Source organism: Episyrphus balteatus, chromosome 3, assembly GCF_945859705.1.
Source record: "Episyrphus balteatus chromosome 3, idEpiBalt1.1, whole genome shotgun sequence".
In the NCBI taxonomy this organism is placed as follows: domain Eukaryota; kingdom Metazoa; phylum Arthropoda; class Insecta; order Diptera; family Syrphidae; genus Episyrphus; species Episyrphus balteatus.
In genome coordinates, this window is record NC_079136.1 from 74,787,031 (window position 1) to 74,813,296 (window position 26,266).

The 26,266-nt window shown below is 30.8% G+C and overlaps 2 protein-coding genes across 2 annotated transcripts; both read right to left on the reverse strand.

The window, feature by feature from the left end:
• Nucleotides 1-4,688: 4,688 nt before the first annotated feature.
• On the reverse strand, nucleotides 4,689-12,189 carry LOC129916910 (calmodulin-like protein 4). The gene is made up of 4 exons (XM_055997124.1): nucleotides 12,064-12,189; nucleotides 6,443-6,473; nucleotides 5,906-6,219; nucleotides 4,689-4,895 (listed from the first exon to the last, which is right to left on the reverse strand). Exons 1-4 carry the CDS (start codon nucleotides 12,064-12,066, stop codon nucleotides 4,794-4,796), a joined length of 450 nt encoding a protein of 149 aa, XP_055853099.1. The 5' UTR covers nucleotides 12,067-12,189; the 3' UTR covers nucleotides 4,689-4,793.
• A 2,542-nt stretch (nucleotides 12,190-14,731) lies between these two features.
• On the reverse strand, nucleotides 14,732-25,545 carry LOC129916888 (ATP-dependent RNA helicase bel). The gene is made up of 5 exons (XM_055997086.1): nucleotides 25,213-25,545; nucleotides 24,812-25,017; nucleotides 24,644-24,735; nucleotides 15,773-17,527; nucleotides 14,732-14,926 (listed from the first exon to the last, which is right to left on the reverse strand). The coding sequence occupies exons 1-5, from the start codon at nucleotides 25,255-25,257 to the stop codon at nucleotides 14,805-14,807; spliced, it is 2,220 nt and encodes a 739-aa protein (XP_055853061.1). The 5' UTR covers nucleotides 25,258-25,545; the 3' UTR covers nucleotides 14,732-14,804.
• Nucleotides 25,546-26,266: the final 721 nt, after the last annotated feature.

A 26,266-nucleotide genomic window follows, 5' to 3' on the forward strand; every position in this document is an offset into this window, starting at 1 on the left:
ACTAAATTTTCCTGCTCTCTAACAATAAATAAGGCGTACAAAAAAGTGAGGAGAGGCAAAATGCTTTTAAAAAGATATTTTCACCGGTGTGTTATAACAGGCTATATTTTGAACTTCCGTCAAAACACCACTTATAAATAATTTTAACTTCTTATATTCAGTTATAGTGGCATCAATAACTCTTAAGATATTTTTGAGGGTGATGGATGACTGATGAGTAACAACTCTTGCAAACTTACTTCTGCGGATACTCCAGTCACAAAAATACTTAGATAGTAAAAAATGATGTTTTACTGGTCTGAGTTTCTTCATCAATGGAAAATGATTTTACTTCCTAGTATTCAAAAACTTTTTTATAATAGAAATTTTTTTCAGACAGATAAAGGTCAAAATAAAGTCCAAGGATTTGATGATCATATAAATATTACTTTGGTTCTGGTAGATAAATTTCTAAAATTATTTCGCTAAAAGACTATCTCGCAAAGTACAAGCACATGTCAAAAGTATGAACACATAATCGTGAAAACAGTATATGAACATATTTGAAAAAAAAAAAAAAAAAACACTTTATAATCGTATCAATTTTTGGAGTTATGAACACATTTTTTCAAATTTGACAGCAGAATAGATACACATTCCGCTTTGATTTTGGCATCTGTTTATACTTTTTGGGGAAGTGTAGAGACTCTTAAAAGTAACAATGGATCCATATGAATAGAATCGACCGAGTTTCATCGAAATAGGACATTAAAAAAAAAAAAATAAGTAAACATTTTCGAATAAATAACCGTTTTTTTCTGAAAATTGGATAAAATACTTCGAAATATTATATTTTTTAATAAATTAAACTTAGAACAATAAAGGTTGAACAGTTCAGCTTCGTGCGAAATTTTTTTTTAATATCGGAGGATTTTGACTCACTTACAAACCCACTAAGTTGAATGCCAAAACAACAACAATTTTAATGTAACAGTAATTAATCGATGTTTTTTTTTTTGTCTCAGTAGAAAACAGCGTTCAAGTGAGATTTATTGCCTCATTCAAAGATCCCCGAATTCCCTTAGACGCACTTTAACTTCGGCAAAAGGATTTTTCAGCCCGGGAGTTCACAACATACATAATTTTAAATTATCATCTTGACGCCAATGTTTATGCAACACAATATCTAACTATTTAATTTAATTACAAAAAAATTCTGGACATATGTATGTATTTATTATCTTCTAAATATGTATATTGTATATTTTTTGTGCAAAATTTATTAAAACACTTTCGTTATACATACCAGAGTTTGGTTTTCATTTGGAGTATTCAATAACTGTTCAAAGATTGGCAAGGATGTGTATATATAAATATATTCATAGTGCACCTAAAAACGAACAATATTACAATCACTGCGAATTCTGTATACTATTATATGAAAACATACTGAATTATATGGTTTCGTTAATTTACGAATTAATCTCAAATATTACGAGAATCTTTTGTTAAAAACCTTTGTCCTTTTTAAATCGTAATTGTTATAATTTTGTATGTTGAATGCAAACATTTATTTATGAGTACTCTAAGCACAATAAAATATTTAGTTTGTTGGAAAATATTCGAGTCTTCATTCCCAAAACTCTAGACAGACGACTTTAAAGGGAGACATTTATAAAGTATACATTTGATTATTTTTCATGGAGGAAAAAGAATCCTGAAAGAGTGCTTCCCTTTAAACATAATTGCAATGTACTTTCCTTTTTCATAAGCACCCACTCGTTGCCCATATAGTTTTAAGGAGGAAAGTGGGATTGAGAAGTGTATTAACAAGACTTCTGGCAGAGGTTATAACCCGGTAGTAAATGGTGCCAAAAAATGTAGGGGTGAACATTCAGAGTCGATGAAGGAAAGGACAAAACGTAGTTTGAATAAAATAGTGCTTATTGATGAAACGAACTGTTTTGTGGGGTCTACACTGAGAGAAAAAAAAGTACCTAGTTACTTTTCTAACAATTGCATTATTCAATTTATAGAATTCAATCAAATTTATCGAATAACTATTTTTGAATTAAAAAAAAAAAATAGTAACAACACAGTTAAAACATGTCAAAGTTGACTTGAACTTTGACATGAACATGAAAATCAGGCATTTTGTGGAACGCAATATATAGTAATGCCAATTTTTTCAAATCTGAAAGATGAGTATTAGTTTAAATTCTGGTTAAGAGGGCACCTTATCCTTGGAAAAATCCGCCATTTTGGAAAACGTAAATTGATCTATATCTCCCAAGCTTTTGGTTTGAACGAATAAGTTATTTGATAGAAGTTATAGGTAATACATAACATATAAAAATTTCAATGAACACACTGTTATTCTGTGAAATTATTCTTTTAAGGTTATGTCATTTTATTTTTTTGAATTTTTCTCAGTGTCAATAATAGGTATATAGGATGATTCAGGAGGAATGTGCCAAAAAGCTAGAGCGTGTAGGTTCGGTCGAGAGAAGGAAAAAAACGTATTGAAGGGGGGTCTATTCTCTCCCGTTTAGCCTCGAGGGGAAGTTTTCTAAAAAATTACTTTATTAGGAAAAACAAAATTATTGAAATGAACGGGTACACCTACAATAACGTGCTGTACCTTTTTGTCAAAAAAAAAAACCTAGTCTTTTATATGGTTTTTAAATAATGCTAATTTATGACAGTTTTTGAAAAATTAATTTTCAAAATCAAAATTTTGAAAAAAAAAATTGAAAAAACATAATATTATGTTATTTTGAAATATTTTTTGTTTTCAAAATTGTATGTTCATTTAGTTTCCGAAATTCCAAGCTCTTATTTTTTTTTTCAAACAAAAGCAGAAAACCGTATGCAATTATGTCTTGTCCTTTTTTAGAAATTAATAAAAAAACCAAAACTACTTTTTTCTTAGAAGCCTTTTTATTTTTATTTTTTACGTTGCTTAACTTGTTTGTAAATTAATTTATGAGACATTAAGCTTTCGTGTAATATTTTTTAAACATTCGGACTTCATTAACGATACAATCAAGTGACAGAGAAACCTTGAATTGATGAATTTTATTCATTGAGGTGAATTTTATTCACCTCGCAAAAAAAATAGTACTCATACACCACAGTGATCTTTTTTAATTTATATAAAAAAAAAAAAAAAAAGTAAATCCACTAGTGTGGGCATTGTGCCTCAAATATTATTTATTTGACATAGAATTCTTACTTGATTTAATGTATTCCATATAACATTCCTGTTGATAAGCTTAATTTGATTTGTTTCATTTCACCTTAAAAACTACAAAATACAAATTGTAAAGTGTAAAAATCGTTGATTTTTGATGTTATTTGTTGGAATAACCAAGGTAAGTTGATAAAGGTCTTAAAAGTTCTATTCGTGTACTGAAAAAGAAATCACCTCACACCTTTTTACATTATTTGTTGTTACTTTTGAAAAATGTTTGGATAGATTTTACAAAGAATGTAGCTTTTCTAGGCAAATAAAAAAAATCAATGATTTTTACACTTGAAAATATTTGAATTTTGTGGTTTTTAAGGTGAAATGAAACAAATTAACTTAAGCTTCTTTACAGGAATGTTATATGGACTAAATTCAATCAAGTAAGAATTTTAAGTCAAATAAATAACATTTGAAGCGCAATGCCCACACCAGTGCATTAATTTTTTTGTAAATTATAAATTAAAAAGGTCACTGTGGTGTATGAGTACTATTTTTTTGTGAGGTGAATACAAACTAAAAATGCTTCTATAATTTTTAAACTAAGCGTAAGATAGCGAAAATAAAAGTTGGGCTATCCTGGGCTAACCTTGGGCAAACAAAACACGTTTTTAAACTAACGATTTTTTCACAGGAAAAAAAATCACAATTTTTTCGGTTTCGGAAATAAAAAAAAAGTTTTTTGTTGTATCTATCCTGGGCTAACATTGGGCAAACGAACACCACATAGCAAGACCAACAATTTGTACACTGAATAAAAAATATTATTTTTAGTGATTTTTGAGGTGAAAAAAAAATTATTCCGTTACAATTTTAGAACTAAGGGTGGGCTAGCGAACAAAAATCTTGAGCTATAGTGGGCTAACCTTGGGCAATCAAACCAGGGAGGTTTGAAAAAAAATTAGTGTTTTGGGTGCCAATTTCACATAGCCGATTTTATGGCGTTTGGAATTTTGCAAAGTTTGATCTCAAAAAGACGCATATTAATTTTTCGATTTTTTTCTTCGTATGCACCACAATCCCCATTACCCATTACCGTGCCAAATTAAAAGTTTTTACGAAAACGGGAAATTCTCCATAACTTTGATGATTAATTTATTTCATTTTTAAGTCAGTGAGTCAGTTACGGTATTTGTGATTTTTGAAGTTCATTGTCTTGAGTAGCTGAAATTTTGCGAGGAGTTTGTTCTAGACTATTTCAACAATGAATTAGTTTGAAATTTCTGTCATTTTTGGTATAGAAGTTAAATGTGGATCGAAAATGGCCTGAGTTGTAAATAAGGGTGTAGTGCCAATGTTTCTAGAAAACTTGGTTGGGCACTACCGTGCCCCTTCATATAATCGTGGATCAGACATACTTATGTATATTCCAAAAGTTATAAAATAAGCTTGAAGCAAAAACTTGGCCAAATGATTGCTAAATTTACCATAAACTCGTTATGAAAATTACTTTTACACGAAATCCTCTTTAAATATTTTATTTTAAGTCAGTAAAAATCTGTTACAAAATATGAATGTATTATTATAAATTTATTAATTTTTCAAAAAAAAAAATAAAAAAAATCATTTAGTAATAATCTGGAACGGGTGCTGAAGCGATTTTTACAAAATCAGCGTAGTTGATTAAACCATTATTTTTGACATGAGCCTCTCGCAATATGTTGTCGATCTAAAATTATTATTTATTTTAAAAAATTATTTTATTTTTCAAATGCACAGAAATCCGAATTTCGTATTTTAAGTGAAATACTCATTTTTAAATTAAATTAGTACACAAAATCAATAAATTGTTACACTAAAAAATCTTGGTTTGCTTTGGATAAGAACCAAGTATCAAGAGTAAAAAAAAAAATAATATATAAAAATAGTTTAATTTATGTTATCTACATATTTCTTATCAAACTGAGAATATTTTGACTTAGTGGCCTCTTCCTGGCCTGATCTTGATGATGATCTGCAAAGGTCCTAGGTTGCATTTTTGGTTTTTAAATAAAAATAAAATAAAATAAAATAAAATAAAATATGTAATATAAAATAAAATAAAAAGGGGTATACAAAAATGGGTGAAAGTATAAAATATAAAATATTTTGGATTAAAGGGTGTTTTTTTTTCCAGGAGGGAGTAAACGCTGTAATAAGTCGTATTCACTTTATTATTATTTCAATAAATTAAGCATAAAAAAAAACCTTAAAAACATGTGTTACATGATAATATTCCGCAAAAAAAAAACACTCCTCCACCTTTTTTTATAGACTCTTTTGATCCTTGGTTCATATCCCAAAAGCAAACTTTTTGCCAAGTTTCATGAGGGTAACATTTTTTTTAATGCCTATTTTACCTGTACCAATAGCAAATAAGGCTAAACTGCCGCTCATCTGAATAGATTAAACACTGTTTACCTTATTGCAATGACATAGGTACATTGAGTATCTACAATTATTGACCTAAGCAACTCGAGGTAAACTAAAGTGTTTTTTGTTGAACTTATTCACATGAGTCAAAAATTAACCAAATATTAAGCGCATTATGATGATATGTCAATGCAATCCATATGAAGAGAGGTTAACAACAAAGTTTAAAAAAAATTAACCTATTCCGATGAGCCGCAATGTATATCTTTTACTAAAAAAAAAAAACTATTCGGAAATGTGTGTCGTCTTTTTAATTTAGTAAGATACCTCACGAGTTGTTAGGCCTTCTCCCCAGCTATGCATTAAGGCAGTCAATTGTTTAGTAGAAATAGTGCCTTTGTTTTCTGTATCCATGGATTTAAAAGCCGCAACAACTTCATCGGGAAGATTTTCAACTTTTGAATGATTATGTATTGTTTCTAAAAAGTCAGCGAAGCTCATGTTTCCATTATAAATGTTCAAATAGGATGCTAGTTCCTTTACAGTTGGAGAAAATCCTAACGATCGCATTATAAGTGTAAGTTCATCCAAGTTTGTTATTTGCCTTGAATGCACAAACAAATAGAAACACTCACGAAACTCTAAAAAGAAATTTTAATGCAAGATCAGTAATATTTCTTTTATAATGTTTTTTTTTTTTTTATTAAAAAAAACAGGCATGTGAAAAATGTTTTGGCATCAATTACTATTACTATTTTAAATCAATTAATTTAATCGAATCACTTTAAAAAGAAAACTATGTTAGAAATAACGCCAATATTTAAAAACTTGACTTTATTTAACGGTATAATTCATTATACTTACCGTCGATATCTTGTTCTTTGAAGTGAAGGGCCTGAAATAAAAAATTTAATTAATAACGACATGGTCAAGTAAGAATAGACTTTTTCAACGAAAAAATTCGTATCAGACTGATCTTTGGTATACAGGTTGGTATTGAAGTAGTTTACAATCTGTGAAAAGTCTTGAAAGTTCCTCCATCCGGGTCAAAGGTCACAAAAACGGGGTTTTCATTTCTATCTCTAAAACAGTAGGACTTTGTTGAAATTAAAAAATAATTTCAACAAACTTGATTTTGCGTCATATTCTTTCTGGCTAAATTTTAATAACGGCTTTAATTTCATTTTTTTTTTCGATTTTCGTTGTTAGCAAAAGATAAGTTGAAACAAAAAAGTGCACTGATAAAAATACGTGATCAATTTTAATGAAACTTAACATAGAATTATAATATATACTAGGCTATTTGAGTTATTAAAATTAATTACGCCATCTATGTTAGGCCGAGAACTTTTCAAACAGCACTCGTAGCTGAATTGATTTTACATAAAATTGTCCTCATTAGTTTTCTTGTATCATATACTGTTTAGAAGTTACGGTACTTTTAATATTCGCTTATACCCCAAAAATATACAATTTTTTTTTTGTAATTGGTACGTATTTCACACCACCTGGGAGATTAAGTACTAGATGCGTTTTTTGAATGGTATCCCCAAGAGGCGTGATCCATTGTTTGATATATGAAAAGGTCGTGTAAATTTATACATAATATATGTACATATCTACATTAGGGCGTTCGTTATTTAGTTTTTTTCCGAGAAACAAGTTCCTTAGTGGAAAAATTGTTTCAAAATTATTTTTATTTTTATTCTGACACTTAATGCCACCCCAAGATGGTTAAAGTTTTTTCTCATTTGAAATAGGTATGCTTAGTCACGAGCCAAAGTGGAGAAAGTGCCTAAATATTTGGTAACATCTTAAAAAGTAAAAAAAAAATAAAGTTTTCCACAACATTTAGATTCCGTGAGTATGTTGCCTAGTCCAGTGAACTTTCTTTTTTATCCAATATGCAACTGTTTTGATTCCTTTGTGTTGTGAATTGTATGATATTGAGTGATTCAATTGGCTTGGGTTCCACTGGTCTCGGCAGATTAAGAGAGATCTTGCAGCTCTTTTAAGACACCGTTAAGGAACACAGGTGCTTGTTGCAAATTATAAAAAAAAACTTATGGTAGTTCAAAGCTACTATTATTAGTATCAATATTTTATTGTTTGTTTGATAAAATGTCTTTTGGGTGTTTTATTTTGCCTTTTTTTTTAATTTTTAGTTTCATGAAATCCCATCCCATGGCCATTTCAGCTCTGGTCATTTAATTTAGCCAACTTCTACAGAAGTCGATGACATTACGCCTATTTCTACAGCGTATGTGACAGTGGCTCGTATGCAATAAAAATGAGCTAAAGCTCATATCTTACTTTTCAGTACATTTCCTTGAGATCTATCTCATTTTCTTGAGATAGGTCTCAAGAAAATGTACTGAAAAGTGAGATAAGCTCATTCGTTTTGCATATGAGCCAGTGGGTGGTATGCAATAAAAATGAGCTCAAACTCTTTTCTCGCTTTTCAGTAAATTTTCTTGAGATCTATCTCACTCTTTTTAGATGTATCGAGCCCTTCCCGCAAAATTACCGTAAGCGACTTGGCGGTTACGATATTTTGTTTACAGAAAAAATGTTATATTCTTTTGTTTTTTTTAGACTTATTGGAGACAATTTTGATGTAAATGTATTCTTGAACAATTGTTGGTATCATTAACACAAAAAATGTATATCTTATTTGTTTTAAGTGTTCAAAAAACACAATTAAATGTTGACTATAATTCAAAATCTAATTTGGCGCTTACGATTATTTTGCGGGAAGGGTACGATATCTCTAGCAATGTTGCCGAATGTAAAAATAAAAAATCATGATTTTTAATTATGATTTGAGAAAAAAATCATGATTTGACCAAATTTCGGCAAAATAAAACAACAACGTGTTTCGGATTTAACATTAAGGCAACATTTTAAAAATATTTTTTTTACTTTTCAGTTTTTATGTTTACGCAAATGTATTCATAGTCATATTTTAAAATCGATTCTAACTTAGTCTGGAGTCTAAAGTTACTACCCAGGTAAGAAGCAGCTCTTTTTCATAGAAAAATGATTAAGAAGTGGGTCTAAATTGTCTATGAATAAGATAAACCTCAGTCTATTATAGAAGGAAGAAAATAACAGCTTATGAAAGAACTATGAATATGGCCCAATACATTTTATAATTTTTTTAAACTTAAAAATCAAAGCAATTGTGATTTTTGACAATTTCGTTCGTGTGTAAAAGACCAATTGGTGACTCAGTATCAAGTCTATTTCTAATTTTAGTTTTGAAAAGTGTTATATTTAACATCTAAGCTGCTTCTAAAAAAGACTGGAGTTTATCCTATTCAAATTAAATTGGATAAACCCTAGTCTATTGGGCCATTTAGACCTATTGGGCCATATTAATAGTTCTTTCATGATTTGTTTCTTCTAATGTCGTTTTCTATTGACTTTTGAGATTTTTGTGTAAAATTCTCAGATTTTCCACTGCAAATAGAATATGAAATCTAGTTTTGTAATTGTGTGCGAAATCTGTGCGTATAAAAAAAATAAAACAACAACAAATGTTCAGACAAATGTCAAACAGAGGTGTGTGTGTGAAAGTGCGTGTGTTTGTATGCGTGAATCTTGATAAAAATCCAGAATCAGATTCTTGAATCTCAGATTCATTTTTTTGTCATTTTTTTGAATCTCAAGACGCAAATAGATCATGAAATCTGAGATTTGTCCACTATTTCCCCTCTTCACCCCCCTTTCAGCTGTCAAATTCACAAATCTCATTCTGAGATTGGTCATTAGAAAACGACATAAGAAAACCTGGGGTTTATCATCTTCATAGACAACGTAGACTCCAATTTCCTATGGAAAAAAGCTGAAAGAGCAATAGATGTGCATTTTCTGAAGTTAATTGCTTAGGAAAAATTTTAAAAAAATCATGATTTGAGAAAACAAATCATGATTTCATGATTTGAGTTCAGAATTCATGAAAACTATGATAAATCATAGTTTTTGGCAACACTGATCTCTAGAAAATGTACTGAAAAGTGAGATAGAGCTTAAGGTTATTCTATTTGCATATGAGCCAGTGTCTAGCTGAAAGACCTTTAACGGAGGTACCTAATATGCAATCTCATGTGATCAGATAAAATAGATTTTTTTAATGTTTTGGATACAGTCTTACAGTGGCGTATCCAGAAAAAAATTTGGGGGGGACTGAAAAATTTTTCAAACATTTTTGATAAGGTAAATGTACTACAAATTTGTCTCTTTTTTTATTCATCTTTGATCGAAAGAAAAGCGCTGTGCTGCGGTACTGAAAGTCGTATATTAGCATTTTACTGCTCCCGACAACTTCGTACTACTGTCTCCTTTCACATTCAATGTAGCTATTTTTCCAAGTTCTTGTATCAAAAACATTTTACACAAACAGCAAGGTGTTTAGTAATCTTAAAAAAAAAAACACTTTTTAATTCGAACTTTTTCAGGTGCTGAATTTAAAACTGTTTACAGATATATTCCTATCACGTCTATTGAGCTATACTCATCACTTTTTTCGGTATAAATGCCCATATTTCCGCAATTCGACCGAATGTGAACTGGCATCACTTTTCAATTTCACGTGAAATTGATCTTCGATCGATTTCGAAAACTTCGAAAATGCTTCGAACTGTCAAAACTGAAGTATCATCCATTTTTATTTTGTTTCTAAAGTTAAATTACTGCTACTTTGAACATGGGTGCAATTTTATTGACAACTTTATTGGAAAAAGCAGAATTTAAAAGAAAAAATAAGAAGTCAAATTTTCCGAGACATATGAAATATGTAACTGAAATGCAGAATATGGGCGATATTATTGCAAATTTTCAAAGAAAAATGAATTAGATAAAGTGTAAAGCGAATGAGGTTGCAAACACTTAGGCATGAAATATCATGCCTCATGTGTTTTATGTATTTTGTATTAAATTAACAACAAATAAACATTACAAAACAATAAAAATATAAGTTTTGATAATATTTTGGTCCAAAAATTGGAGATTCATTGAAAAAGATACCAAGTTCACGAGCAGAAACAAAGCGAATTGAATTCGGTCAGAAAATCGAAATGAGCGAAAAAACGTAGAACACCTAATTTCACTATCGGCAACGCAAGTGAATGTTAAAAAAGTGAAATGCAAAACGTAAAAGTCTCAAAAACTAATTTTCAATAAAATTCTTTTGATGTTTAATCCGAAATATATATTTTTTAATATGTTCCTTTTTTAATACAAATCAGAAGCACAAACTGGAATTTGCTTAAATAAACCATTAGTTATGTTGACCACTAAGATATTGAGATATAAAAATTTGTATTTCTAATGTCTTTGAGAAAAATATTATTTTTGAAAAAAAGTAATATACTCAAGACAATAAAATACGACGTGATTACATAAGAAGCTTTGCAAAATTTAACGGTGATGTAATTCGACGTCAAAACAACAAACAAATTATTTGAAGAATTCTGTATTGGACTAAAATCCTGAAAATCCTAAACCTCAACGTCAACTAAGGCACTTACTCAAACAAACACAAACAACCATTTTAGAATTTGGAGGGGGCTCGATCATTTGAGCTGCCTCTAAATCTCTACGATTTAGGAAGAAATTTCAGTTAATCATGTAGATTATGATGAAATCAGCTAAATAGTAACATGATTTTGGAGGCTTGGGGGGGGCTTGAGCCCCCTGAGCCCCCCCCCCCCCCCTCAATACGCCACTGCAGTCTTAACCAAATCTACTTTCTTTGAGCCAAGTCAAAATCTCTTTGATCGCCATAATTTCCCTTTGGAACACCCTGCAGTAATTAGGGAGACGGAAGGACAGACTCAGACTTTGAGAGTAAACTCTGCCAGACCACCCAGTGCATCATTAGTTTTTTTAACGGTCTGTGTAGAAATAAATTGATTCCGATCTTTTCGTAATGGTGACTTTATAGTTGTTGTCAAAAACCAATTCTGGAGTGGTATAGTCAGAGTGACTGTAGTAAATACGAATGCAGGTTGAACATGGTAGTTGGACTTTACTTATCTTGCGCGGATTGTTACTTTGACTAAACCAGTCCACCCCATAGGAGAAAAAAGATCTTTGGACCGCTATAAAATATCGAATTTGAGTAGCGACTGCAAATGGTTGAAATTAATTCGACATTAGACTAGAACTGTGCATGTCGCTAGCCCAATGTCGAGAATTATAATTCCCAGATTTCTTTTTTGAATTCGATATTGGGATCAGGACTCAACCATTATTTCTTGAGCTCTTCTATTTTTACAGTCATAATAAAATGTCTAGAGCAATTTCTATAGTCTTGTTCATACATACACATCTCTGATACTTTACGAGTGCGTTTACTCATAGCGAAATTACAAGACAATTATTATTTTTACTACTGTTTTTAGATAATGTAATAAATTGATCTCACTTTTTTTGCGATTATTTAAAAAGAACCTGACAAAAAAATATTTATGTTTATCTACCATTTTAAATTATTCCAGACACCAAAAAAGTGTTTTTTAATATTATGTTTTTTAAAACAAAACAAACAAAATATTTGTTTTATTGAAACTAATACAGTGAATTAAATATTAAAGAAAAGATTGATTAGATTTTTGGCGAATTTGGCTTTATACAAATTTATCTTTGTCGTTTCTCTTTTTTGCTTGGAGGAAAAATAACTAGAAAAACAACAATAACAAGCACTGATCTCTAATTTTGTTGTTGTTGTTTGCTTGCATGATCTCTTTACAAAAATCTTTGTCAGAGATCAGTTATCTCGGTTACAAGGCAAATTGAGTCCGAATTGAATCTAGGATTTATATTTATGTAAACCAGGATCGAATTGAATCTGCATTGCTGAGTTGAATCGAATCAAAAAACAGTTTATGAGATTGTGTATCAAACTTCTTGTAAACTCATTTGCTTTTATTTAATTTGTGTCTAGTTTCCTTTGCTATTTGTTTTTTGCTTCATTTTTCCTTATTTATTGTGAAGAATTGTTTTTTTTTCCATTCCCTTTGAATTCGATTTATCGATCTGACATAAGCATTTACCTAAGTCGGAACTACAATTTGGATTGAATCCGATCTTTCAATCTAGTCATATAAACGTAGTAGGTGAGTCAAAAGTACAACATTGGGCCCCTTCAAGCAAACAGGTCCGACCTCGGTCCGAATCCGCTCCGCCTGAGGCGGAGCTGAGTCCGACTTCGGATCAGAAACTGGTCCGAAGGCGGCTCAAATTAGTATGGAAATTATAATCACCGCGAAGTCGATTGCATATGTATTGGTGTGGTGAAAATCTCCATTCCGAGAAAACGGAGCCGAAGGCGGACCTGAGCCGGAGCAGCGAAAACCTACCAGAAAGAGGAATAAGAAAGGGATGACATTTCGCATTTGCGACCAAAAAACGAACAAGATTTATTTTTTTTATACTGAAACTGTTTTATTTTTTATTTTATTTTGGGAAACGAAATTTTCACAATAAATACAATATAAAATACAATACATTTTTTTTCATTTTATTTCATTTGATGCTGCTGCTGTTGTTGGTGTTTTTTTAGATACCCAATCGCATGTTTCACCTTCTAGATTTTTCTTCATCATTAGAGATTACATCTACAACACAAGAAGAAACAACATTTTAACCCAAACACTTTGAGCGATATATAAAACATACCTTTTTTGTTTTCCATATTGTTTATAATTTAATAAAATTGTTTATAATTAATAAACTAACATTATACAAACAACGACACGAGACACGACGCGACCAAACACTTCAACAAAAAATAACAAAATGACGCTTTGGCTCTTGTAGGCCTTGTCTTTCTTTTCCTTTTCTCATTTTTCACCACGATTCTCGTTCGACTTTGTGTTCATACACAAAAAGTTGCAAGTGTGTGAGTGCAAGCCCGATTTTCGCGGTCTGAGGTCGGAGTTTCTTTGTTGAACTCAGTTTTCTTGCTTGAAGGGGCTTTTCAGTCAGACGTCAAAATAGATAAAGAAAAAAATGTATCATATTTTTTGCTTCCATAGATAAAACATTCAAGGATGAATGCTTTTAATCTGTAAGGCGGTGTTCACATTCCATTTATTTAGCACAAGTGACGTCATTGAAATGGCGGGGTATATAAACTTGAATTCTATATGCTTTTTTCTTAAAAATCATATAACAAATGATTCAAGAAGACTATTTCACGACTTACTACATTTGTTTTCATTAGTTACATCAATAACATTAAACATTTATAGCGGCGGCCTATTGGACTTCCCGAAGTACTTTTTCAACAACTGCACTATTTAATCCATAACAAATATTTCCCAACGTTCAATTGAAACTATTGGCTTTTGAGGTTGCTGATGTAGTAAGCTCTGAAACATCCCAAGTTGTGTGCCGGAGACAAAGGGTTTCCATTTGTACAGACTACTCCGTCCATTTTGTTCCTCTTCTTTTATTTCGCTTTTCAATTCCTTCTTCAGAAAAACGTGACAGCTAAGGAATGTGAACCTTGGTGTTTGGTAAACCAAAGTTCACACTCCCCAGCTGTCACGTATTTCTGAAAAACTGGATTTTTTCACAACTGCATGGTTACCTTGCTTAAACCTAGTACGCTGCTGATGCGAAACGAAATTTTCCATACAAAATTTCGTTAACGAAATTTTGAACGAAATTAAATTTGTTTTTTTTTAACTTTTAAACTTATTTTCTGATGCTTTTTCTTGAATTCTTTTATTTGTATTTTCATAATTTTAACTTTGCTATAATACCCGATGGTATTTTTTGTTAACATAAGCGCTGTTGACTTTGGAGACTTCAAAATTTTTCGTTTCGCTTCAGCAGCGTACTAGGCTTTACATGCGGTTATACTAATTAATTTTCTATTGCTAGTATTTACTATTTTTAATGCATACGGACCCTTGTCTCGGTTTTTTAATTTAAATTCAGAATGCATTTGAAATTTTCTATTTGCCCAACAAATGTTTGCGTTCTACATTTATGAAAACCTGACATTTGTCATTTGCATTAATGAAAGCTTTTCATTTGTCAGTCAGACTTGCGCAACTTAGTTTTCCCAAATAGAAGTCATCTGGTTACGATGAAGTCGTAGCCGAGAATTGTCCACACTCAAAAAACAAAAACAATGTATAGACTGCAATTTTGTTAACTTATATTTTAATATTTTAAGTAAATTCATACAAATTTTTATGTTTTACTGTATTTAGTTGGCCCACCAGTCAGGGCCTGAAGAGTTATTCGCGTGAGACTGATTGTAGCTCCCTCCATAAGAGCCACCACCGCCGCCACCGCTATTTCCACCATATTGTCCACCTGAATTTCCGCCTGCAATAAATTATAAATTAGTTAAAAAATAAACATGCACTGTAAAGAACAATTACATTTTATCTAGATAACAACAATTGCTTGGAAATAATTTTTTACTTGCTCTATAATAGGGCAAATATTGATTTCGTATCAAAGAAATGTTCGAGTGTGTAATTAAAACCAATATTACGATGATGGAGAAGTCAACAAAGGTTTGAAACAGTTTTAAAAACTTAACCAATATTGTTCTGAAATGTGATGCACCGAAACTTTTAAAATCAAACATCAACAAAAATACCCTTAATATTTTATTGTTGAATTCTTTAATGTTCTCCATGCTGATTTTTTCTTGTACTTTCTTGTTAACTAATAATAATCCATACCTACGAATCTACAGCTAATTCTAAAGCTAACTCGCTTTTTTGATGTTTCACCATCACCTCAAAAATGTTTGATCTGTTCTTTAAAAATTCTGGCTTTTGTTAATTTTATTAATTTTTAAATTAGCTGTGTTTTATTTTCCTTGTGATCCGGATCAGATCACTGTTTTTATTAGCTTTACAACAAAAGCAGGATTTTGTTTTGCTATTGTTTCGCAAATAAATCAATGATCTGATCTGGATCACGAGGAAAATAAAACACAGCTATTATTAATAATTAAAGAAATCAACTAAATTGTTAAAAACTATTTGTCAATTTTTATTTCTATACAAATTATTATTAACTAAGTGCACTATTTTTCTTTTCAATTTCTCTTACATATACAACATATACATATGCGATAACTGCGTTTTTTTAATTGTGACGTTAATCTTCTCGAAGTTCTATACCATGCAAGTATTTAAAATTTATTAATTAACTTACCATAATATGAGGAATTTCCATTGCTACGGAAAGATCCACCGCCAGAACGATGGCTGCTTCCTCTTGGATTTGAACCACCTCCACCAGATTGTTGACGATAATCTCGTGAGCCAAATGCCCCACCGTAGCGATTATTCCCGCTACCACGATTTGACGATCTCTTGCCACCCATATGAGAACGGTCTGATGCCATTATTTCTTCGAAAAAGCTTGGAATCTCTTGTTTTGTTTCAATTAACAATTGCATTAACTCTCCACAAATATTGCGATTTTTTTCATTAAAGAAACTTGTTGCAACACCCAAATTACCCATTCTTCCAGTACGACCAATTCGATGAACATATTCTTCTACATCTGAAGGCAAATCAAAATTAATAACATGTTTTACATGTGGTATATCCAAACCACGTGCTGCCACAGCTGTAGCCACAAGTATGGGACAATCCCCAGATCGGAAGCATCGCAGAGCTTCTTCTCTTTCTTTTTGTGAACGATCTCCGTGAATACTTGTAACAGGATGGTTGCATTTGTATAAGAATTCTTCAAGTGAATCAGCTCCTTTTTTCGTTTCAACAAAAATTAAAGTCAAGCTGTCCTTGGAGAAATCAGGGCCTTCCTTTATTGATTTCAACAAATCAAGCAAATAAGAACGTTTCTCTTGTTCATTTACCCATAAAATTGTTTGGGTGATATTTTCAGAAGTAGATCCAACTCTACCAACAGCAAGGAAAATGTAATTATGCAAGAAATCACTTGCCAATTCTTGAATTGCTTTTGGAAATGTTGCTGAAAACATTAGGGTTTGGCGATCGCCAGTAGCTGGCATGTTACACCGTTCAACAATCCGCCTAATTTGAGGCTCGAAACCCATGTCCAACATTCTATCAGCTTCATCAAGAACTAAAAATCGAATGTTATCGAGGCAAACCTTGCCACGAGTAATCATATCCTCCAAACGACCCGGAGTAGCAACAATAAGATGACAACCCCGATCCAACTCACGCATTTGCTCAACGGTGTTATTGCCTCCATAAAGAACAGCAGGACGCATTCTTGAACGATAAGAAAACTTTTTAGCTTCTTCAAATATTTGAGTTGCTAATTCTCGTGTTGGAGCCAAAACTAATCCCAATGGATATTGTTTGCGTCTATTGCTCATACGATTGGATGCTGGGGGATCCGAAACTCCATGTTCGTACATTTGATTCAAAATTGGAACCAAAAAAGCGGCAGTTTTACCGGATCCGGTCTGGGCGCATGCCATTAAATCACGACCAGTTATAATAATTGGGATTGCATATTTTTGAACTGGCGTTGGCGTGTCATATCTTGCCAATGCAATGTTGTTTTTGACAATTTCTGTCAAGTTGACGTCATTAAACGTTGTGATATGTGATGGTACTTGATTGCCCGTCGCTTCCACGGGTATGTCTTCGTATTTATTGAAATTAATACCAGTGTTAGCAGTGCCAAAAAGTTCGAGTTCAATGCGCTCATCCCGCGGTCCAAGAGATGTGTAATCAACATCTCCTCTTTTTTCATCTTTCCATTTGCCCCCAAATGATTGTCCTGTATAGTTGCGGCGCTCTGAAGATTCTTGCCACCTATCGTTCCGTACTTCATCGTCTCTATTGGAACGTTCACGAGGACGGTCATTACGAAAATCATCACGACGATCTCTATCCCCGTTACGATTGTTTTGGAAACGGTTGCCGGGACGATTCCAATCGTTATAACGGGTTTCACCACCTTCATCTGAATTAAATATAAAATAGGATTATTATTATTTTGAAAAAGAATTACTATAGCATGTAATTTTTAGCTTGTAATGGGAGTATTCATGAAACGGTGGTAAACCTATTAAAGTGGTAAATGTGTCAAAATTTTATATTAGTTAGACCTGTTCGTTTACCATATTTACCATATAACCAGGTTTACCCATAGTTTACACCGTTGCATCAATACCCCTTATTTCTGTTAACATTATAGAGCCGACGACAGCGACTGCAGAAATGCTATACCGAAAGAACTATTGCAGGAATCCGTATGGGCCTTTGATTTTGGTAAACTATAAAAACATTATTTTCTTTAGCTCGATGAGTAGAACGCTTCTACAGTCTCCGTCGGCTTTTTATATTTATACACCAATTTTATATTTTTCCAAAAACAAGGACTAAATAAAAGTTTTTATTTTCAACAAATTGTGCATAATTTTTGTGTGTTGACGGAACACCCCGCCTAGTTTCTTTGTAAAAGTAATGGTTTAAATGTTATATGCTGAAAAACCAATTTAAGGGTTTTCAGAATTTGGTAACTGGTTCATCCCAAACCTTTACGGTTTTCGATTAAATACAGTTTTTGTGAAATTTCTAAATACCCCTACTTTTTACTAGTGCTATGCTTCCCTTTTTTAAAATTTTTGTTTTTTTTTTAGAGCTTTTACATATTATTTAAACAATGTTAAATACTTGGGGAAAATTATTTATCAAAACATTTTTTCTCTCTGATGCCATTATCCTACAAAAAAGTACAAAAGTGTTGAACTTACAATGAAATTTATTGCAATTTTAAATTTAACGAAACAGGGTTTTTCAGAGCAAAAAAAAACAGAAGCTTTTGTTTACAAAGAAATAAAAAAATAACAGATCGAAGAAAAAAATTATAATATTTTTAGTTCTAACTTCAATTTGGAAACTTTTTTGAAAACTGTGATAACTGGACAAGTTTTTTAAGTTTTTTTTCAGGTTGTTGCTTTCGAATAAAAGTAAGAAATTCAGTTTTATTAGAACCTCGATCTGTGAACAAATTTGTAGCGAAATGGCGAACGAAATGAAAAATGTTTTGATTAATCAATTACCTACACTGGTCAGTAAAATTAAACTTTTTTTTTTGTTACAGAAACGAAATTATACTTTTCTAAAGGATTTCGGTGTCCTGAGCTTGAATCCAAAGTCAAAAAAAATCTATCACATCACGTTTTTGAGATATTCCAGTTAGAAAATCGAAAATGCCGCTTTTTACCAGTTTTTGAGGTTATTTCTTAACGTTTGGTTATTTGTTTTAGTTCAATTTGTAACGTCTATTTTGTCTTTCTAAATCCGTTTAGATCTTTTAAATATCTCTTTTAATCTTTGAGAAAGCTTAAGTTGAAGTCAACGTATTTGGTAAATCTCATGTTCATTTGCCTTTAATAGCAATTCCGAAAAGTTCTTTATCAATCACTTTCAAATTTTGACACAACATTCCAACAAGATTTTTGCCTCAAGAACCAAAATATACTTTTCTATAGGTTTTTGATGTGCTGACTAAATTTGTAACGGTGCCTATAAGAACTGGTTTTATTCTTTCGAAAAATGTTTGAATCTTTCCGATATCTCTTTTACTGCCTAAGATATTTAAAATTTCAGCAGCGGTCTTTAACTCAGAAACAGCACTGGCCAACCAAATGAAACTTTTTTTTTGTCACAAGAACCAAAACATATTTTTCTCGAAGTTTTTCTCGAGGTTTAGATTTCTTAGACCTTGGAAAAGTATATCTTGGTTCTTGTGGCAAAAAAAAAGTACAATTTTGCTGACCAGTGTAGTCTTGGCTCACAGCAAATTTTGAGAGTGTTTCGCGGCTTTGTATGTTTTACCGGGGGTTAAACAACTCGAGTTTTCTTATCAATGTGAGTAGGCGGTATACAGCCGCCAAAAAAAAGCTTTCTTACTTTTGAATGTAATATCAGGACTCATTGAGCTATAAAACTTTGTACTTAATACATTTTTGTCATACCTCCACTCTTTTCTACGCGATCACGGTTATAATGTACATTTTGTTGATATTTTACGTAAATTATTCAGATGTATGTAATTACATGATTCTTTGAAAAAGTAAAATTTTACGGGCTGTACGTGGAAAATAAGAAGGGTTTACGGAAATGGTTAAGCTTTGAAGTTAACTTAAGATAAATAAGGATTTCACGTTTACATATTACAATTATCTTGAACGTAATAAAATTTATATTTATAACAACGGCACATGATCAGGGAAATATCTAAAAGTGTAACATTCATGACATTTTAAGGCAGAATCGATTAATTCTGTAAAATATATTTCGTTGATGAAAACAAGCACTACATATTTACACATTTGTAAATTGTAAATGAAGGAAACAAACAATCAATTTTGTTTTCAATTGCATTAATGTAAGCAAATTAAAGTAATTGACACTTTTAAATTACATGTAATGGGCAATTAAATTTCTTCAATTACATTTAAAAGTCGTTGTAGATTACCGTTACACGTAATTGAAATTGAATTATTTTTTCTTATCATCATTTCCCAACTGTCCTAGAAACAGAAATTACTAATTCCTAATAAAAAAAAATTGTATTTTGTTTTCTGTATACTTACTTTTTTAATATGAATGTTCTATTCTGAACGATAATTCCCGGAGAAATTTGTTTGGGAGAAGGGCTCGCAATCGAAACATTCCAAGAACATCATTCCTTTTCTGTTTAAATTTTGTTCCCTTCTCGTCAATAATCATAAAAAAGCGACAATAAACACAGGAGCCCTTCTCTCGAACGTATTTCCCCTATAGTTTTCGCTCAGAATAGGGCTAATTGTACTTTTTTTGTTTTGGGGCAATTTTGCATCTAGTTTCGATCCTTTGACCAATTTTTTTTAATTATGTAGGTTTTACGGTTTAGGTTCGATTCTTTTGAATATCCTTGATAAGAAAAGTCAGGGCAGTAAACTTACTGTGCCTGTCATCGGAAAGGAAATCAAGAAACATAAAAAAGCTTTACCGAAAAAAAAAAGCATCTGAACGTAAATTTCGTGAACAGCAACATTAAAGCATCGATTAAAATAAGATATTTATATGGCAACAATCGTAGGTAACACATATGAACATTTTATTTTTCAAAAATCTATCCCCGGAACTTGCTATGACGATTCTTAATTTCAAACTATACATTTTTTTAAAGACAAAATATCTTTTCGAGGAAGTCAGATTGTTTAGGTTTTAGTTCCAGCATCGAAAAACTCCTCAGATCAATTGCCATAAGCTAATGTCGATGTCCATTTGAAACAGAGATTTTTGTAACAAATCCAATGTGGCTAATGGATATTGCCAAATGATTTATTTGTATTCGTAACAGTGTGCAACGAATTTTTCAATATAAAAAAAAACAAATGTTCACATAAATGTCAAATACTTTGGTGTGTGTGAAAGTGCGTGTGCAAATAGGTGTAAATCTCTTTAAAAATCGAGATCTGGAAAATTTGATCTCAGATCAATGAAAAATGATCTCTTTTGGCAAATAGAATTTGAGATACCAGGGGGGTCATTCCGTAATTTTCAGAACGTTCCACAATTTGCTTCACGTAACTCAGCGAAATACGTTTCGTCTACGTTTATTTCTTCATGCAGTTTGAGAGCTTTCAGAAATTCTCAAACTGCTTTAAATGTCATACTGACTCTGTCTGTCATTACGAATAAGAGGGAGAAGATGCGTTGTTGTTTTAATATTTGTGTTGTTTTTTTTTGTGTCCTGTCATTTTTTTTGGTGGTGGGCTTTGGTATGAATAGAAGAAAAATGAAAAATAAATATTTGTTTTAATTTTTTTGTTTCTTATTTGCATTTTTCTTGCAAAAACAATTATTTTATGTATATCTATATTTTATATGCACATGTAAATATAATACATACAACCATTACGTTTGTTAGGACAAACTCGTCATTTAAATTTGTTTAGAGTAACCCCAAAAATTAACCATCATTTGATGTTTTTTGTACATATTTAATAGTAAACAAACTCGAATCTTAAATTGTATTTGGTCACAGCACAGCCTTGAAAAAATAAAAAAAAACTATAAACGTATGGGAAACGTGAGCTATTTAGCTATCGTCCAAACGTCAACGTTTTTGCGTGTACGTTTAGACGATTTTCGTCTTCCGTGAAGCAAAACAATAATAGCGAAAACGTGAACGTCCAAACGATAGACGTTTTTAATTTTACGTGAAGCAACTCTATCGTCCAAACGTTAACGTCTGACAATAATCGAGATACGGAATGACCCCCCAGTATTTTCCAGTATTTTTTGACAGAAGATCAAAAATAATTGATTTTTTGTGGCAAATGGAAATTCACAAAGGTCTATTTTTTAAATGATCTGTTTTCTTGATTTTTAGGAACACGAACACAAAAACCGCATCATTTAAAAAAATAATTAAGATTATGGCACATCACCTTAGGGTATTTTTCGATGCTCCATCTCATGGAACTAAAACCAAGATAATTTCATTTCCCTTAAAAAAATGTTAGTTCTTAATTGTGCCCTTAATTATGAAATTAATAAATTAGTTTTTCTTGACACCATGCAAAAAGTGACTTAGAGCCATTTTCTTCACTAAAAGTTGAACTCAAGTTGAGGATTTTTATCCTCAACTAGTGATTTTGTTTTTCTTCAATCAAAGTTGACATTTTCAACTTTTGATTCTCAACTCTCAAGTTCATCAACTTCAGATTTTCTCAACTTGAGAAATAATAGAAGTTGAGAGAGCAAACTTGAGATTTTACATTAAAATGTCATGTTTTTTTCTTTTTATTTCCTTTTAAAGCATTTAATTTGATGAAAAATGAAATGCCTATCCGTTTACAAGGACAATTACTTAAAATTTTGAATTTAATTAAAATAAATGAAAAAAATGGCTCCAAAAAGATTTGACATTTGTAAAAAGAAAAATATCCAAGTATATTACCAATTACATTAGGTCTGTTCCAGACTTTTTGGGCACTAAATTAGGCAGTCTGTCAAATTAATGAGAGTTGGGAGAGAATTCTCTCAGTAGGAAATAAAACTACGAAAAACTGCCAAAAAGTCTTTAACAAGTTGAACACCATTATAAAACACAATTTCATATTTTATGCTTAATTTGATAAACATTAATCACTACAATTGGATTTGTTTTCTTCTTTATTTATTTGTTTGACATACGTCAACTTTTCATTTGACAGAACTCATATTTCTGCCGGAAGAAATTCTTTGGGCTAAATTTGTCAGGGTGGGGAAATTTTTTACTCTCTCGTAAGCGCTCTCTTCTACACAATTTTTGAAGTTGGGAACAGACTCTGACCAAAAATAACCAAATATTACTAAATTCGGCAGTTGCAAACTGAGTGCGGAACGGACCTATTCAAATCACTTTTTGTTGCACTTCAAAGTTAATTAATGAGGATGTGCAACAGATTCTCCAATTGCAGAGAGATAAAGAATTTATCAATAATATACAATACACAAGACCCGCTTATTTTTTTATATTACTTCAAAATGATTGCTATCACACGTCACGCGGCACACACACATTTTTAAAATAAATTCATTTGTTTAAAAATCATTTTACCACTCGAAAAACAAAATTTAACGATGTGAAATACAGATTTTTAATTATTTTTAAAACAAAGCTGACATTTTGAAAACAAAGATTCCATTCAAATGACACATAAATTGCTTTTCAAATATAAACTGTCACAAATATCCTAGGGATATTTTTTTAAACCGAGAGTTGGCCAACTTCTGTTTTCTAAACTCGAGAGTTGAGAAAAAAAAGTGAAGAAAACAAATGTTCAACTTGTGTTTGAACTCTTTAGTTGAAGTCAACTCTCAAGTTCACCAACTCTCAAGTTTGCTTCAAGTTGAGCAATAGTGAAGAAAATGGGCCTTAGTCCACTTTCATAATTATGGGCACAATTAAGAATCGACATAGAAACTTCCGTAGATTTTCATATTTCTTATCTACAATTAATGCCCTTTAAAGCCATATAGCATAGGTCCCATACCTACCTAGTTTTCTTTTTATAGAGTTCACCAAAACCTAAAGTTTGTTGATTTGTAGAAATACTACACTTAGGTCCAATTTATTCACACTCCATTAAATTTAAAGTCGCCATTAAAAAAGGGAAATTTTAAAATTTGTATGCGATTTGACAGTTTTATAATTTTTAATGGAGCCTTTAAAAATAATGGAGAGTGAATAAATTGGGCCTTAGGTTCTACATACATATTTTATAATACCAAAAACCAATTTAATAGTCAGGCTGAGGTAACCAAGTGTTACCCTTTAACCTGACTATTAAATTTGTTTTTGGTAATGTGAAATATGTAGAATTCAGTTAAATATTAAAGTGAGCTTAAAATTTGATTATTAGAAAGGCCTTTAGACTTAATTTAAATAACATAGGTTCCATTAAGCACTTTCCCTAACGTTTAAAAGGTCAGTTGTTTTGTTCTGTTACTTTATCATTGGCCATAAATATTTTTGAATAATTGTCATAAAATCAATTTTATTAAAAAAAAAAAAAACTAAGAACTTATATGAATTTGAACGATCATTTTTTCATTTATATGGGATAAAACAGATTTCAAAGTTGTTGTCCAAAAATATTTATCGCTAATGATAAATTTACAGAATATAAGTCCAGAGGACTAAAAATTAAACAATACAGGCATACCAACGAATGTCTTATAGACACGTGTTTCATAATACTATACCTACAAAAATTAAACCAAAATAAATATTATTATGAATGAACTATTATTGTAATCAATATTTTGATGACATGAATAAAAATTACCATTATATTTGTTATAGGATACAGATACAACCGACATAACAATCGATTTATTTATCAACAAAATAATAATAAATCAACAAATTGCTAAATAATAAAATTAAACATTTTTTTAAGGTTAGAATTGATCAAAAAAATATCAAACAATTTTTGAGTAAATCAGATTTGTTTAAAGAAAAACTAAGGTTTTTTAGTTATTTTTTTGTTTTGTTTTGACATGCAAACTTAAACTAATTAGAATTACTTACCGTTTGCAGAAGATTCAAAACCTTTTCGATTAGGGTATTTTCCATAGTCATAATTATTGCCTCTATCAAAATTATTTGACCTATTATTTCCTCTGCAACAAAAATAATGTGAAATGTTTTTTTTTATACAAATTGAAAAAGAAGAATAAATACAAAATATATATATACCTGCGGAAATCACTTTGATATTCTTTTTCCCTACCACTTTTCAATTCCTTTTCACCTTTATTTTCGGAAGTATCAAACGAAGATTCGCTATTGCCACTACCTCGTAAGTGCGGTGGCACGTAACGGGCTGCAGAGGTTAAAATAGAATTCTTATTTGAAGGGCTGCTCTTATTGGCGTTTCCTCCATTCAAGTCCAGACCAGCAATCTTTAAGTTAAATTAGAATAAAAAATATCACAAATCTTATTTACACCAAACTTTTTATAGATTTTTCATAAAATGTAATTATTTATTAAATTAAATGAGCACTGTAAACTTTTTACAAGCAATTGACTTTTAAAACACAAAATTAACAAAAAAAAATATAGTTTACACAATTTAAAGAAAAAAAAAAAGAAATACCTGCTGCTCTAGACCTGTGCCATTTTGATTGATAGCATTACTCATATTATAATAAAGTCAGATGCTGCTGGATTTTCTATACTCGATGCGTGACTATTGATTTTTTTATTCGCTAATTAAACCAATGCAAAGTATAATAAACTATTTATTGAATTATAGACAGAAGAAACAGAGTGATATAGAATCACAAATTAATTGTTTTATTAATTTTTATTTACTAATTAATATAGTGTTTTTAATAAGAATATATATAATTCCAAATGTTCTTGAAACAATAGAATACAGAACTATATGTGTGTAATCTTCTCCCCAAGAAAGAGGTTGATTGGAAATTGGAATTAATTTGGATTAAATCCAACTTCTAATAATACTACATGTACATGCATACACTTTTTAAAATTGTATAAGACCAAAGATATTCTAATAAGAGATTTGTAAGTTTGGATTTTTACATGATGACTTACCATGGAAGATTTATAATTTTTTTTAAATTTCTTTTTGTTATATTTTTAACTGTGATACGAATGCCTTTTTAAACCTACCTAGTTTTTTTTGTGCTTGACAGCTTTTTGTATTTGTTTTTATTTTCTCGTTTTGTAACCTTTTCAGAACAACACTAAAATATACTATATGTGTTCAAACAAGCATTTTAAAACATGGAAAAAAATCACATATTGAACAATAGATGAATAGAACAGTTAACTCTACTATAAAAAAAAAAAAAAAACAAATCAGGCAAAAAACAACAATTAAATGAAAAATAGCAAAAATAAATGCCAAAATTAATCTCGAATCTTTCATCAGTTAGAAAATTTTCTTTTTCATCTTTTTGAATTTCTTACTCTTTTCAACTTACGCAATATATTGCTTGGTAGCACAGTACACTTATAGAATAATATTTTTCACATACAAACAAAGAATTACAAAAGAGAGGAGATGTCAAATTGCATGTGTGTAGCAAATAAGAGAAATTACCAACTAGAAAAACGACAGCTTATCTCGTTTGAGCTCCAATTTTGGCACCTTCAAGAATTTGAAAAAAAATGGAAACTCG

Bases quoted from the DNA above. Each gene is read 5' to 3' on its own strand.
- LOC129916910 (XM_055997124.1), bottom strand. The intron at 6,220-6,442 runs GTAAGTATAATG...ATTTCTTTTTAG, and splicing joins CAAAGAACAAGATATCGACG to AGTTTCGTGAGTGTTTCTAT. The intron at 4,896-5,905 runs GTATCTTACTAA...TAATAATTTTAG, and splicing joins AAGGCCTAACAACTCGTGAG to ATCGACAACATATTGCGAGA.
- LOC129916888 (XM_055997086.1), bottom strand. From the start codon at position 25,257: ATGAGTAATGCTATCAATCAAAATGGCACAGGTCTAGAGCAGCAG. The intron at 25,018-25,212 runs GTATTTCTTTTT...TTTAACTTAAAG, and splicing joins GCACAGGTCTAGAGCAGCAG to ATTGCTGGTCTGGACTTGAA. The intron at 17,528-24,643 runs GTAAGTAATTCT...TATTTAATTCAG, and splicing joins TTTTGAATCTTCTGCAAACG to ATGAAGGTGGTGAAACCCGT.